Source organism: Oncorhynchus gorbuscha, linkage group LG18 (assembly GCF_021184085.1).
Source record: "Oncorhynchus gorbuscha isolate QuinsamMale2020 ecotype Even-year linkage group LG18, OgorEven_v1.0, whole genome shotgun sequence".
Lineage (NCBI taxonomy): Eukaryota > Metazoa > Chordata > Actinopteri > Salmoniformes > Salmonidae > Oncorhynchus > Oncorhynchus gorbuscha.
In genome coordinates this window covers 9,639,429-9,655,195 of record NC_060190.1, presented here as the reverse complement: position 1 = coordinate 9,655,195, position 15,767 = coordinate 9,639,429, and the positions used below count along the sequence as shown (strand labels likewise).

Below are 15,767 nucleotides of genomic sequence, written 5' to 3'. Positions count from 1 at the left end.
TAAGGAAGGAGAGAGAGAGAGAGAGATAGAGAGAGAGAGAGAGAGAGAGAGAGAGAGAGAGAGAGAGAGAGAGAGAGAGAGAGAGAGAGAGAGAGAGAGAGAGAGAGAGAGAGAGAGAGAGAGAGAGAGAGAGAGAGAGAGAAATAAGGAAGGAGAGAGAGATATATAGAGAGAGAGGTAACTTCCACAAATCTGTGAATGAGAAGGGCCTTCTATGCCATCAAGAGGAACATAAAATTTGACACACCAATTAGGATCTGGCTAAAAATACTTAATACAGTTATAGAACGCATTGGCCTTTATGGTTGTGAGGTCTGGGGTCCACTCACCAACCAAGATTTCACAAATTGTGACTCTGCATGCAGAATTCTTCAAAAATATCCTCTGTGTACAACGTAAAATACCAAATAATGCATGCAGAGCAGAATTAGGCTGATACCCACTAATTATCAAAATCCAGAAAAGAGACGTTAAATTCTACAACCACCTAAAACGAAGAGATGAACCTGGAGAAGAGTCCCCTAAGCAAGCTGGTCCTGGGGCTCTGTTCACAAACATAAACAGACACCACAGAGCCCCAGCACAGCAACACAATTAGACCCAAACAAATCATGAGAAAACAAAAAGATAATTACTTGACACATTGGAAAGAATGAACCAAAAAACAGATCAAACTAGAATGCTATTTGGCCCTAAACAGAGAATATACAGCGGCAGAATACCTGACCACTGTGACTGACCCAAACTTAAGGAAAGCTATGACTGTGTACAGACTCAGTGACCATAGCCTTGGTATTGAGAACGGTAGACATGGCTCTCAAGAGAAGAAAGGCTATGTGCACACGGCCCACAAAATGAGGTGGAAACTGAGCTGCACTTCCTAACCTCCTGCCCAATGTATGACCATATTAGAGACACATATTTCCCTCAGATTACACAGATCCACAAAGACTTTTAAAAAACACATTTAATTGTGACATATCTATTGGGTGAAATTCCACAGTGTGCCATCACAGCAGCAATGTTTGTGACCTATTTCCACAAAAAAAGGGCAACCAGTGAAGAACAAACACAATTGTAAATACAACCCATATTTATGTTGATTTATTTTCCCTTTTGTACTTTAACTATTTGCACATTGTTGCAACACTGTATATATACGTAATATGACATTTGAAATGTATTTATGCTTTTGGAACTTTTGTGAGTGTAATGTTAATTGTTAATTTATTGTTTATTTCACTTTTGTTTATTATCTATTTCACTTGCTTTGGCAATGTAGACATATGGTTCCCATGCCAAGAAACCCCTTAAATTGAGAGAGATCGATAAATAAAAGATTTTAAAAAGCAAGAGAGCGAGAGTGAGAAAGCGAGAGAGAGAGTGAGCCAGAGAAGAGGGAGAGAGAGCGGGAGGGAGAGCGATAAATAAAAGCGAGAGAGTGAGAGAAAGCGAGAGAAAGCGAGAGAGAGAGATAAATAAAAGAGAAAGAAAGACAGAGAAAGGAGATGAGAGAGGAGAGATAATCAAAGAAAGAGAGAGACCAACCCTTTCCTTGAAGCTAAGAAATTGGGGGGGAAATGATCCAAATGATGAAGTAGGAGATGGTTCCCTGTTGTGAAATTCTAGTATCATTTCAAATGAATAGTCTCTCTATCACCAGTTAATAGCTTCTTCTCTGCATTGGCAACACACACACACACACACACAGGAACACACACACACACTGGAACACACACACAAAGACTACAGTGGGCACCCACTAGCACTAATATATATCCTGTTACCAGTGCCTTAATGCATTCATAAACTCACCGAGTTAGAAAACACATTACAGTGTACTCTAAATGCAATTAAGGGTTGTATTACCTGACCCATTCAACCGAGACCAAATATCTTTATTTATGCTACACTCTGGTCCTGTGTCACCAATACACCAAACCCTTTACCTTAAAGAGAGGTCAGAGGTCAAAGGTCATGGGATATTCTACATGTGTACAGAGTGCTAACTACTTCTGGTGCTTCGTCTACCTACACGGCTTGGAACTCCCCACCCTCACAGTAGTTGGTCATTTTGGTGGACACATTCATCCAAAGCAACTTACAGGGAGCACACAGTCCGTGCGTGTGGCCCGAGCTGGAACTGAACCCGCAACGTTGGCCTTCTCCACACCACACTGTAACCACCTGAGCCATCGGGACAAAGTCAACTCGCTCCCGTCCTCTAAATCCATTATGGCAGCTGTTGTGAATAACAGTTGTGCAGCTTCTGCCTGTGGATATAGAGAGGTGCTGCCCATTCAGGGTTTGCAAAGGCTGCTGGGAGCAGCGGGGTCTCTTTGGACCAGATACATGTTTACACAAGAGAGGCTCCAGGTCTGTCTGAAAACGACAGGGTGAAAAAGAGAGATGGAGAGATGAAAGACAGACGTTTCCAGTGTATATCCTTTCTCCTGGCATAAGGGCTTAGTTAATAGTTAATAACATCCCCTTGTGTGAGGGTATTAAGAGAAGACCAATTATTGTTGCCGATGGTAGTCTCTTTGACTAGAGCCGTGTGTCTCAGATTTGAGGTGGAAGTTTTGCCCTTAATTAACCACAGATCTAGGATCAGGGTATCATAACCCAAACATCTAACCTTCAGGAGGATTTAGAGAAACATCTGACCCTGGACTAGTGGTTAGGGGCAACTTGACCTACTCTTGTGTCGATCAACGACATTAAGAGATCCTCAAAGCCAGCTATATTAACAGTTGCATAGCCAGATGTGCTAGACTGAAAACTAGTCATTACTAGCCTATATCAAGGTTTTAATAGGTTCTCGCAAAACCTTGTATGTCAGTGAGACAAACCTGCATAAATAAAGGTCAAATAAATAAATAAATGCATTTGGTTGTGAATGCTGCTTTCTTAACAACACAATAAACTATAGACTTAGTCTAGTGGACGTTTGGACTCTCCACCTAGTCTGAGGACCTCTGCCCTTCTCAATCAGAAAAGCTAACAAAATCAATCTTTCTGTTGGTGACTGAGTGGTTCTGTGTGAAACCATCCACAACCCATTAGAGGCCATTAGCTCCCAAGCAGAAATTTGAACCCCTCATGTGTGTGTGTGTGTGTGTGTGTGTGTGTGTGTGTGTGTGTGTGTGCGTGTGTGTGTGCGTGCGTGTGTGCGTGTGTGCGTGTGTGTGTGCGGTGTGTGTGTGTGTGTGCGTGCATGCGTGCGTGTGTGCGTGTGTGTGTGCGGTGTGTGTGTGTGTGTGCGTGCATGCGTGCGTGTGTGCGTGTGTGTGCTCACCTATATCTCCTCATAGTCTACATTTCAGCAGAGGAACCAAGATACAAACTTCCTCAGTCAACCCTGTTTATTATTCTACCTTTGCTTTATTACACATTGGGAGTAATCACTTCCAAGGGGGAGGCTATTTTCCGTTGCACCCACTGGTTATCAATGGGACCTTTGAGGGTAGGAACCTTCCTCCCCTTATTGAAACATCATTTCCTGTCAGGCTGCACACTAAGGCTATTGAGATCAACCCAAGTCTTGCTCTATGTATGGCTCTTTCATATTGACCAGAATGACCGGGAGATCCCAAGACCTATGCTGCTACTCTGCCTATCAGCTTGCAAAGAGCTGGGGTGTAGAGAGTGTATGTACACACACACACAATCTCCTCAACCTGCAGGGTTTTTACTGCAGCAGCCCAGCTCCCATTCCAGAGAAAATACAGGTCTAAACTGAAGGGTAGTTTTGGCATGTTAAACATAAGAGTCATGTAAGCTTATATGTGAAACACTCCAATAGTCACCACACACACACACACACACATCACCTGAGAGTCCCTCGGCAGGCCGCTATAAAACATGCTACAGTACATTAAATTACTATATAACTGCCTGTCAGCTCCTTGACGTTTTGGGGCCAAGGCAGAGATGAGTGTGTGTGTGTGTGTGTGTGTGTGTGTGTGTGTGTGTGTGTGTGTGTGTGTGTGTGTGTGTGTGTGTGTGTGTGTGTGTGTGTGTGTGTGTGTGTGTGTGTGTGTGTGTGTGTGTGTGTGTGTGTGTGTGTGTGTGTGTGTGTGTGTGTGTGTGTGTGTGTGTGTGTGTGTGTGTGTAGCCCTACCGTGTGTGTGTGTGTGTGTGTGTGTGTGTGTGTGTGTGTGTGTGTGTGTGTGTGTGTGTGTGTGTGTGTGTGTGTGTGTGTGTGTGTGTGTGTGTGTGTGTGTGTGTGTGTGTGTTTACGTGTTGTAGCACTACTGCGTCTCTGAGGCTATAAGAGATACAGACCATACCTCTCCCCCACTCCCAGACCAATTACTAAAACTCACATTGATTCATTGACTCAGCCATGTGTGGAGAATAGCAGTGCAGACATGTTTTTACAGAATAATCCCTCACAACGCTCGGAGTATAATCTCAAAAAAGGGACAGTGAAAGCATACTGTTTTGAGATAGAAAAATAGACGTTCTGATCTGCTATGATTCTGTCTCAATAACACCAGATGTTTGGATAGAAATACATATATCCACTGAAGAGCGTAGGCGAGAACAGGAGAGAGTCAACATTACCTGAAGGTCAAAGAATTTGCTGTATCTCCTGTAGATTATGTGGGAGGTGTTGTCAGAGTATGTGACATTGATGAGATACACCTGTAATGAGAGAAGAGCGCATGGTTAACACAGTGGACCCGACACACGGCATACCAAGGCAACAACCCCTGGGCTTCAAAGGTCAATGACACGAACATATATCTGTCAAGGTGTAACAGCGGGTGAACATCATGGCGATCTCATTCACCTTCTCCACACATTGAACCTCTGCACTTCCTGCCCCAGCCACGAGTTACAATTACAACAGCCATTCCCATTCAAGTGGATGGGGCTTTGTCTAAGGCTCTTTGTTCCTTCCAGTAACTATATTTATATGATAGATGACGTGTAGAAACCGACCGTTATGTTCCAGACCCGAAGGGTTGGTAATGTAATTGATGCTGATATCATCTCCGGCTTTAATCTTGCATAGGGGAACATAGGAAAGATATCAAGGAGTCTGGAAAATTCCCATAAGAGAGGTCAGTCAGGACGGTTGAATGGGTTGGAACTCGAGTTTATGATGGATATCTATACAGAGCAAGTGTTGTGCCAATATACAGTAGGATATCTGGTGAAATGGGTATTTGAAGTCACAAAATAGCAAGCAACAAACATAACGTTAAAACTTGACTGTTAAAATCAAGGCTAACTGCTACTGAACATAGCCTTTCACCGTTCTAATATGCTATAGTACTTGGGGACATTGAGGTTAAGTCCCAAACCTAAACCATTGGCCCTTTGGCTTCATTGTTCTCAGCCCAATCTCTGCTACAAAAACACACAATTTGTTTTAAGATCATAGAGATTCCATATACTTCATAATCATAAAGCATGTCAAACATGTTCACATCTGGCGTTTACTCAAAATCAAGGCAAAGATTGCGATCAAAAACAGCCATTGTCAAATAATTGACAATCAAATAAGATTTTGTCAGCCAACCAAATAGGCTAAATGAAGCTACAGCACTGTGTTGGCCTGTGGTTGCACTTTGAGAACTAAATGTCGTCGACTTGTCAATATAGAAACAATTCACCTCAGGAAATATAGCCATCTTCACTATGCCTAGAGATGAAAATCACCTCATGATATGTTGGCCATTGAAAATCAAGTTCCCCTTGTGAAGTGTCAGACACAGGTGTTTCACTAATCCCCTGGCCTACGAGCACAGCGAACCCTCATCCTAATACATCTTACACACTGGTCCCTGCAGCAACCTGCCAAGAACAGTCATAACAGCTAGCCTTAGAAGAATTAGCCCCAAACAAAAGAGACCTGGCGTAAGAGAATCAGCCACTTGAAACAAAATACTCTCCCAAGAACAAAGCTCTGTGTTAAAAGGCCTTGTTGCTGCTGGAATGACACCAGCTATTGCTGGCTAGCTTCCAATGTGAGTGTTTTCACAATTCTCACCCATGGAAATGTTACGCTAACAACCAAGCCACTGGAAGTATGTCATGCTAATGCTAAGCTAATGACGTGATAGTGACTCCATAGGGTTAGTGTCAACGGCTTGGTTTGATTTGTATTGTGTTAGCGAGTAGCGGCTCCAGCACTAGCCTTTTCACTCCCATGGAAATGTTATGCTAAAATCAAAGCCACTGTTATGTTATGCTAATGACCTGTTAGCGACTCCTATGGCGATGTCTACTTGAAGTCTGTCATGCTATGCTATGCTATGCTAGCTAATGAGGTGTTCGTGACTCCATAGGACTTAACCCTTTCAAAGGCTTGGCTTGATTTGTATTGCTGCTGCCAGAGTCAGTGGCACTGGAGGGTTGGTGAATTTACAGAGTCTGTAGTCAGACAGACAAGTTATTCTGTAAGGACCTCACATGTTGTGTTCCACCTTCAGTGAAGTAGCCTATCCTTTACCAGAAACACTATACATCACCAAACATTAAACCATATTTTTACAGCTCAAGGCCGAACAAGAAACTACGTAATGAATCAAAACGGAAAGCCAAAACTAAGGGAGGTTAGATGAATGAAGAAAGTGTTAGTGCATAGCAATCCACATAGATACGGACTTTATCCGACACCGTTTCCCTTGGAGGGTCTGGAAGAGCTGCATGCTGCATGGTGTGTGTGCCTAACACCCCACAAGTGTGTGTGCGTGCGTGTGTACGCCTCAAGCAAGTGTGTGTGGGCTTGCCCTGACTTTCAGAGAGTGGGTGAGTAGTTCTATAAATGCTTTTGACCTGACCGGCATGTTGCCATCCTCCCTCCTCCACCACCCGATGCCACTTGGCCGCTTAATTTGACCGTGAAGCAAAACCTCTCTGGGATGGCATATATATGTGCCAACAGAGGGAGGGGGAGGGAGGGAGGGAGGGAGGGAGGGAGGGAGGGAGGGAGGGAGGGAGGGAGGGAGGGGGGGAGGGAGGGAGGGAGGAGGGAGGGAGGGAGGGAGGGAGGGAGGGAGGGAGGGAGGGAGGGAGAACTTAGTTCAAACGATCCCATCCCAACCAGCAGAACAGATGGATCTATCCTCATAGGAACCACAATGAAAAACAGAACTAGTCTATCCACACCACACAACCCACGCCCAAAATATCAAGCTTAAACCTAATGCCCTCGTCCCAACCTAAAATAGACTATGTCGTCCCTCAGGGAGTGAATGGGATTGAATGTGAGTTAACAGCCTAGTACAGCCCATCACTACCTGAAAGCAAAACAAACCTACACTGTAGGTGTCACCTCAATTATATTTCTGGATTGACATATGATTGACTGTGGAGAATAGTGCTGTTTGACAGCTTGAAAAGTTTTTTTTCCAATCGACTCTCAGATGAGGGTAAAAAATTCCAGCAATGCTTTAAAATAGCATGTAGATGCGTTGCAGGTTGACTCATGGTTCAAGTACAGCTAGTCGTGAGCACCTGATGGTCCACACAGCCAAAACACTCTGAATCATTATTTTAGGGGACCAAACACACACACACATAAAGTTACTTCCTAGTTGTCAGTTAGAGGGAGTTAGATTTGTTTTCTAATGTTACACAGGTTTAACACATTTGAACAACACAGTGTTATAAGAGTGAGTTGTCTTCCCAGCAACAGAAGGTGTGCTGATGGAATCCCAGATGGTGGGTAGTCAAGTGTTGCCGCACCGTTCAAATCAAGATAAAATCCCGGCTTTGCCATAAGGTTAGAAATTCTTCAATAGTATGCATGTCTGGGCAAATCAAACAATGTTGCAATTTCAAAACAGAAAACAAAAGAGACAATGTAGATAATATTATATTTAATATATATTTATAAATAAGTTTATACATGACCTTTACTGCATAACACACCCTATTCTACTACACTCTAGATCCTTGGTGTCCACATCACCAACAAACTAACATGGTCCAAGCACACCAAGGCAGTCATGAAGAGGGCACGACAAAACCAACTGCACCATCGAGAGCATCCTGACGGGTTGCATCACCACCTGGTATGGCAACTGCTCGGCATTCGCCCAAGGCACCACAGAGGGTAGTGCGTGTACGGTCCAGTACATCACTGGGCCCAAGCTTCCTGCCATCCAGGACCTCTATACCAGACGGTGTCAGAGGAAGGCCCTAAAATTGTCAAAGATCCCAGCCACCCTAGTCATAGACTCTCTGCTACCACACGGCAAGAGGTACCGGAGCGCCAATTCTGGGTCCAAGAGGATTCTAAAACAGCTTCTTCCCCCAAGCCATAAGACTCCTGAACATCTAATCAAATGGCTACCCAGACTATTTGCAATGCCCCCAACTTTTATGCTGCTGCCACTCTCTGTTATTATCTATGCATAGTCACTTGAATAACTCTACCTACATGTACATATTACCTCAATTACCTTGACTAACCGGTACCCCCTGTATATAGCCTCGCGATTGTTATATTTATATTATATTTTTCTTAATAATAATAATAATATATGCCATTTAGCAGACGCTTTTATCCAAAGCGACTTACAGTCATGTGTGCATACATTCTACGTATGGGTGGTCCCGGGGATCGAACCCACTATCCTGGCGTTACAAACGCCATGCTCTACCAACTGAGCTACTGCATTGTTGGTTAAGGGCTTGTAGGAAGTATTTCACTGTAAGGTCTACTACACCTGTTGTATTCGGTGCATGTGACAACTAAAAATGTATTTGATTTGTACTTACAGTACACAGAGAACCCAGATTTAACACCATTAAACATTTCCTTCACTCTTGGCAATCTAGTCGTAAACCTGTACTGGCTGGCACGCTAGCCCGAGCTTCTAAAGATCAGCTGTTACCATCAGACCCACTTCTTGGTTTGGCAACCGGAACATTTAACAGATAGATGGGTGGGGGAGATTTATGGAAACAAAACAATGGAAATCACTGTAGCAGACCATAATATATCATATAAATTTTTTTTTTTTCATGCACTGTAGTCCCACAGACTACATAATATATCATATAAATAGGAGGTTAAGGTAATTAGTTTGGATATAAATGGTGATTCAGTTCATTACTGTTATTTTAAGTATTTATAATACTATACAATTACATGTATTACTCTCTGAATACCCTGTGACATCAGCAACCAAATGAAATAAAATACAGCAACGATATATTCTATTCTGTCTATTCAATTTATATTCTATTCTATTCTGCTCTCATGTCAACAGCCAAAGGGGTTTGATGAAACATTCAAAAACAAAGAGGGAAAGTACATGCATGGACAAATACAAATGAATCAATCAAGTTTGTGTCCCAGACACCCAGTGTCCCAGATCTAGCAAGAGAAAGCCCTCGTTCGTCATCTTCTCTTGCGGTGATGCAAATGGTTTCAGCTTGGGAGACAAAAGTCTCATTCATGTCCGGCATTTCGGAGAAAGACGAATAAGAGCAAATTGGATCTCTGATTATTTCCATGAATCAACCATGAATCATAGGCTACACGGCTATGATTAGCTTAGTTATTGTTTGACAGCTTTTATTCAGCTTCTCACAAATTACTCACCTTTCCCACCACATGTAGTGACTAGCAACCACAATGTAAGACTCCGAATAAACCAAACTACAATAGTTTATGTCTACGAATGGAGAAAATGACTTACTGTCTCTGTAGAACCCGTGTGTTCCCCAGTTTCCCAGTTTAAGAGTGAGGAAGGCTAAGCAGAGGGCTTGTTGGAGCATAGACTGTGGGCCTAGCCACAAAATTACACCGAACCCCGCCTAAAACACTATACTTAACCTAACACATAAAACAGAAAGGCATTACATACTGCTAGCCAGATGACTTTTATATGGATTACGCATGGGGATTGAATGAAGTACAAGGATGGGAATACTATTCGCTTGAGAATAGATCTAAAGGGAAATCCACTTTCCATAGTAACCACAACGAAGCTAATAGAGTCAGATTTATTAAACAAACAGATTACGGATGACAAGACAGCTTGAAGACGTACGCATGTGTGTCCATGTGTGTGTGTGTGTGTGTGTCTCCTCTACACATTCACCAGGTCATACTGTACCAACAGAACAAAAACAACCAGCCTGCCATCTAAGTCTAACTTTAACTAGACCAAGGGCTTTGGTTTGGCAGTGGATCTATGGTGGGAAACCCATTTAATACAGGTTTGCATTAGCTCTGCCAATATACTGCCCATGATCGCTCACCAACCCAACCATCCCTCCTAAAACTGTGGTGAGTTCCAGTTTCCACATCCTTCGCCTCTCTCTACCTTCTCCACCCAGGGCATAGGAAGCGCAGGCCTCCTTTCTCTCTCTCTTACATTTACATTTACATTTACATTTAAGTCAGTTAGCAGACGCTCTTATCCTCTCCCTAACCACACTCTTAGGTGCTACCTAGAAACTAAAAGGGTTCTTCAACTGTTCCCATAGGATAACCCTTTGAAGAACACTTTTTGGTTCCATGTAAATCTATTTGTGGTTCCATGTAGAACCCCTTCCATAGAAGGTTCTAAATGGCATCCAAAAGGGTCCCACCTGGAACCCAAAAGGGTTCTATCTGGAACAAAAAAGGGTCCTCCTATGGAGACAGCCGAAGAACCCTTTTGGAACCCTTTTTTCTAAGAGTGCAGCAGCCAACAGGAAACAGGAAGTGCAGGCCTGGACCAGGCAAACAGAGGTTTTTCTGAGAAAGACAAGGAAAAAGTGAAAAAGTGTCCATTCAGCTGTCATTTCCTCCTCCCTCTCTGCTTTGTCTTGTCATGTACAGTAGAACAATTCACATAGAGTTGTTCATTGTATCCTGTTTCATACAGTACAGCTCGGGTTACGCAATCCTAGAGGCCTCACTTTGAAATCGCCACTTCGCTAGACTACACACACAGTGAGGTACAGTTGCAGTATACTGCATGGCCAATTTCTCACAGTAAGGGCAAGGACTACCATTGCAAGCCCCACATATTGCCCACACACGTTGTCCGTCTTCGCATCGTGACTCCCGAATGTGTCGACATACAGAAATGACATGGAGCCAGAGGCAATGTTTCATGTGGTTTACTGGATATCAAATGAATGGGATGTGCTACAGTACATAATTTATATTGTCCCCCCCAAAAATACAAAAATAACAGTTTGTACATGTTGGTGATGATTAAGACGTGTTGCCTAATAAACATCCCATCTTGTAATAATCTGGTCGTTTTACAGTGTTCATAAAGACTGAGGTTGAAGAAGACTTCCCAATTGTTCCAGGCAAATAAAGTTCTCCAAAGTGACTAGACAACATCTGTCGGAGGTTGAGACATTCAGCAACATGTGTTCAGGGCTCCAGTAACAACATCCACTGATCCCTCCTTTCTATTTGATGTAATGTTTATTTAACCAGGCAAGTCACTTAATGGCAAATTCTTATTTATACTGAACAAAATAAAAAAAACGCAAAATGCAACAATTTCAAAGATTTTACTGTGTTACAGTTCATTATAGGGAAATCAGTCAATTGAAATAAATTAATTATGCCCTAATCTATGGATTTCATCTAACTGGGAATACAGATATGTATTTGTTGGTCACAGATACATTAAAAGAAAACTGGGGGCATGGATCAGAAAACCAGTTAGTATCTGATGTGACAACCATTTGCCTCATGCAGCGCAACACATCTGCTTGCATAGAGTTGATCTGGCTGTTGATTGTGGCCTGTGGAACGCTGTCTTCAATAGCTGTGCGAAATTGCTGGATATTGGCAGAACTGGAACACGCTGTTGTATTCATCCTTCCAGAGCATCCCAAACATGCTCAATGGGTGGCATGTCTGGTGATGCAGGCTAAGGGAGAACTGGGACATTTACAGCTTTGTTTCAGAGCATTCAATTCTCCAGCAACAGCTATGGTGGACATACCTGCACACCTGTGGGCCTGCCAAATGCACACTCCCTCAAAATATGAGACATCTGCGGCATTGTGTTGTGTAACAAAACTGCACATTTCAGAGTGGACTTTTATTGTCCAAAGCACAAGGTACACTTGTGTAATAATCAAACACATCTGTGCATAACATTTTAGAGAAATAAGCTTTTTGTGTTCATGGACATTTCTGGGATCTTTTATTTCCGCTCACGAAACATGGGACAAACACTTTACATGTTGCGTTTATATTTTTTGGTCAGTATACAATGACGGCCTGAAGAGGCAGAACGCTTCATGTGGGGACAGGGGATAAAAAATGGTTCAAGACTATGCAATACAAGACGGACGACACAGACAGAAGACACTGGCAAAAGTACAAATACAACAGCAAACAAACAATAGATGTATGTGTATGTGTGTGGTGTGTGTGATTTAAAACCACATGCTTCCTAAAAAGGCAATGCAAACTAGTGACATCGAGTGACAATTCGAAACAACTACATGTCTCAACAACCTATTCATCTATTTGCCCTTTGAACTCCTCCAGGGACACCAGGTCCTGTAGTTTCAGGTTGGCTTGGAGGGAATTCAAGATCAGGGGGATGAGTAATGAAAGGACCTTTTTCCACACACATTTTACCGACTGTTTGCATAAAACAAGACTGAGATGTGAGCTTGTATGAGTTCTCATTTCGAGCTAGAAGAGAGGACAGATCAAATGTAATGCACACACACACACACACACTCCTTCACCATACACACACTTCCAAGGCCTCTTGTTCAGTGACGGGGCGAGCCTGTGTGAAGTGAACAGAGGACAATATCTTCACTGACGACAGACGTCAGCACAGCACCCTGACTCACACACATACAGACACCACTCGCTTTCCTGCTGGACCCTATCGTCGTCAAACTGAGGAAAACAATGGGCCAAGCCTAAAGCCCAGCCTAATAAAAACCCTCGAGTGTGATTCTCTCAGTGAGCAGTAACCATTGGAAAACAGAGGCCTTTTCACTCAGGTCATCATTCTGTTTTTGATGGCTCAATAAATATTTGAGTAGGAAACGACCCCCTGGAGGCCTGTTTTATGATGCTAAACAACAACTAGCACTGCTGGTTCTGACTAAAGGGACGTCCAAAAGGTTTCCAAATGTTGCTGGGTTTATTGAGTAGCGGTGGCTTCATTTGAAAAGCAAATACCGCTGGATTGCTACCAGCTCTTTAAAACACTCGTCTCACCTGAACAAGAGAGAAGCGGTGTTGTAATATGTTCTGTGTCTAAGCAGACGTGTCCCCCTGGGTCAAATGACCACTTCACCCCTGACAAAGACTTGTGTCTCCCCCCCCCCCTCACTCTGTTCTCATAGGATAAGCGTTTCCAGCTGTTTTCACCAACAGTGTTGAGATTGGTGGAGGGACAGAATCGTTCTATATCTCGCATTCTCTCTCACACACAAGCACATATTTCTCTCATTCACACACACACACACACACACACACACACACACACACACACACACACACACACACACACACACACACACACACACACACACACACACACACACACACACACACACACACACACACACACACACACACACAGTGAGACAGTCTGGGGATTGCTCCCTCTAGTTTCTTCTCACAGTGACTAGCTAGCGGTGATCCCAGGGGCATGGTAGCAACGGAAACTAGGCCAGAGAGAGGCCCATGAGACTGCACAGCCCCAAAACACAACTGAACATAACACTGGCCTGGGAATCACCAGCAACCACTAACAACGTGCAATGCATGTAGTACGTCTAATGTGGATCTGATGGCTGTTGGTGCATGGTGTGCCTTGCAGGTTGGGTATAATATATGGTCTGTAAGCTACGACATCCCAAAAGCCTGCATGTGTGTAAATCTTAAAGAGATATTGATGTATAAGCACACTACAGGGAAATTCTGAAAATATAATATACTTGCCTGAGTGCATGATTATTTCAACAGCAACATGGAGTGTTTGAGTTGACAACATCGAGTATGAGCATATTTAATGAGATTGATAATAACTTGTTTGTTAGCTATGTGTCGAGTCCCACGAGTCTGGAGTGTAATGAGATATTGATTTGTATGCCTGCTGTAGGCAAAGTTCAAAAATATCACTTTCCCAAGAGTACAGTAAGCTGCCTTGAGGGACCCATAGGTAGACTACAGTAGCTCTGTGTTCAATTGTACAACACAGAGGATGACTACTGAATTCATGAGTTCATGATAAACATGTAAGGGTAGTCTATCCAATCATTCACTTTGGAGATTGCCTGCATGATTCTAGACAGGAGGTACTGTACTAAACAGTGAATTTGTCTCATTAAATGTGTTTTAGCTTGAATTGGCAATAAACTATGTCAGGTCTTGTGATTTATAATATAATAATATAATATATGCCATTTGGCAGATGATTTTATCCAAAGCGACTTACAGTCATGCGTGCATACATTTTACGAATGGGTGGCCCCGGGAATCAAACCCACAACTGACATGCTCTACCAACTGAACAACTTAAGTCATAAGTGGCATGTCATACCACCATTTATGACAAAGGTTGTTATCATTCTCATGACATAGTCTCTACAGATGTGGCATTCTAAGAAACTCACGAGATATACAAAACTAGTCTATATTAGTTCCAGTTGAATAAAGCATCACAGTTCGGTTCTCAGGTTGTTGAAAAAGATACGCCACCGTCGTAACCTGTCATTACTTATACTGTCTGTACTGTCACTAGTTATAACCCTTCTTTATATTCATTTGTTAGGCTATAACACATTCAAATGAATGACAAGAATGACATATATGTTCTAAGAGGCCAGTGTCATACACAGAATATATCATCTACACAATTTGATAAACGGAGAAATTGATTGGCAGACTGAATCAATAACTCATGAATCATTGGCTAGTTTAATCAAAACTATAATGAGCTGCGATGACTGGTCTAGGCTATAAGTGGTGAAACCTTTCACCGTGTATTCTATTCATAAATAGATACAGAATATATGAGGTAGTCATTGTAGTTCGGAATTTGAATGGACCCAGGTAGGTAGATAAAGGGTGAGGGGGGGTATCCTACTCACGTAATGTTTGGACGGATTGCGCCGCTTCTCCACGTCCACGACTTTTACATCCAACACTGTCCGAAACTGCATTTTGACGTTGGAAATGGCTACAGCGTACACACACAATAAATGCAATATCCCAGTTCCTGTAGTGGGCTATAGCCTCTGCAGTTCAAGAAACGTTGGAGAAGAAGAATTCAATAAGGACATTCATTGATTGGGTTGTCGATTCTAGCTAATGTTCCGGCGCAGGGAATCAAATGTCTTGCCTTGAGTATGCGAAATATACCGAAATGCAGAATATATCATAGTCGCTATCAATTGAAAATATATCTTTATATGGCTAAAACATTCTGGCCGAAATCCGAAAGGCGATATCTTCACGTTGGACAAGGCAGGCTGGCAAGCAGTCGCATGCTGAGAAGGAGGTCACCTCAAATAGGAAAGTGGAGCGAGTTCCTTTGTGTTGGACCACAATACCTTCAGCGAGGGGTGCATACCTGTAGGCTATATAGGGTCGGGGTAGACTGAAAAAGCCACCGAATTCACCGCCAAATGCCTCCAGAAGCAAGCAAGGCGCAGAGCAAATCTTTTTTGGGGGGAGGGGGTGGTTAGTGGGATGGGCTTGCTTGTCGTGCGTCCACCAGTGGGATCAAGCATTTGGGGTAAACTGTGCTAGCAGATTGAAGTCCCATATTCCAACTCAGAGTTTATGGTATACTTGCATG

The 15,767-nt window shown here is 43.0% G+C and overlaps 1 protein-coding gene across 4 annotated transcripts in view; it reads right to left on the bottom strand.

Annotated features, from left to right (window-relative positions):
* LOC124004346 (SH3 and PX domain-containing protein 2A-like) overlaps positions 1-15,585 on the bottom strand; it is a 138,520-nt gene extending 122,935 nt beyond the window's left edge. For all 4 annotated transcript variants that reach the window (XM_046313178.1, XM_046313179.1, XM_046313180.1 and 1 more), the window contains exons 1-2: positions 15,058-15,585; positions 4,570-4,650 (exon numbers count right to left, since the gene is read on the bottom strand). In XM_046313178.1, the coding sequence (XP_046169134.1) occupies positions 4,570-4,650; positions 15,058-15,129 (153 nt within the window). In that variant the 5' untranslated portion in view covers positions 15,130-15,585. The remainder of the gene's footprint in view (positions 1-4,569; positions 4,651-15,057) is intronic.
* Positions 15,586-15,767: the final 182 nt, after the last annotated feature.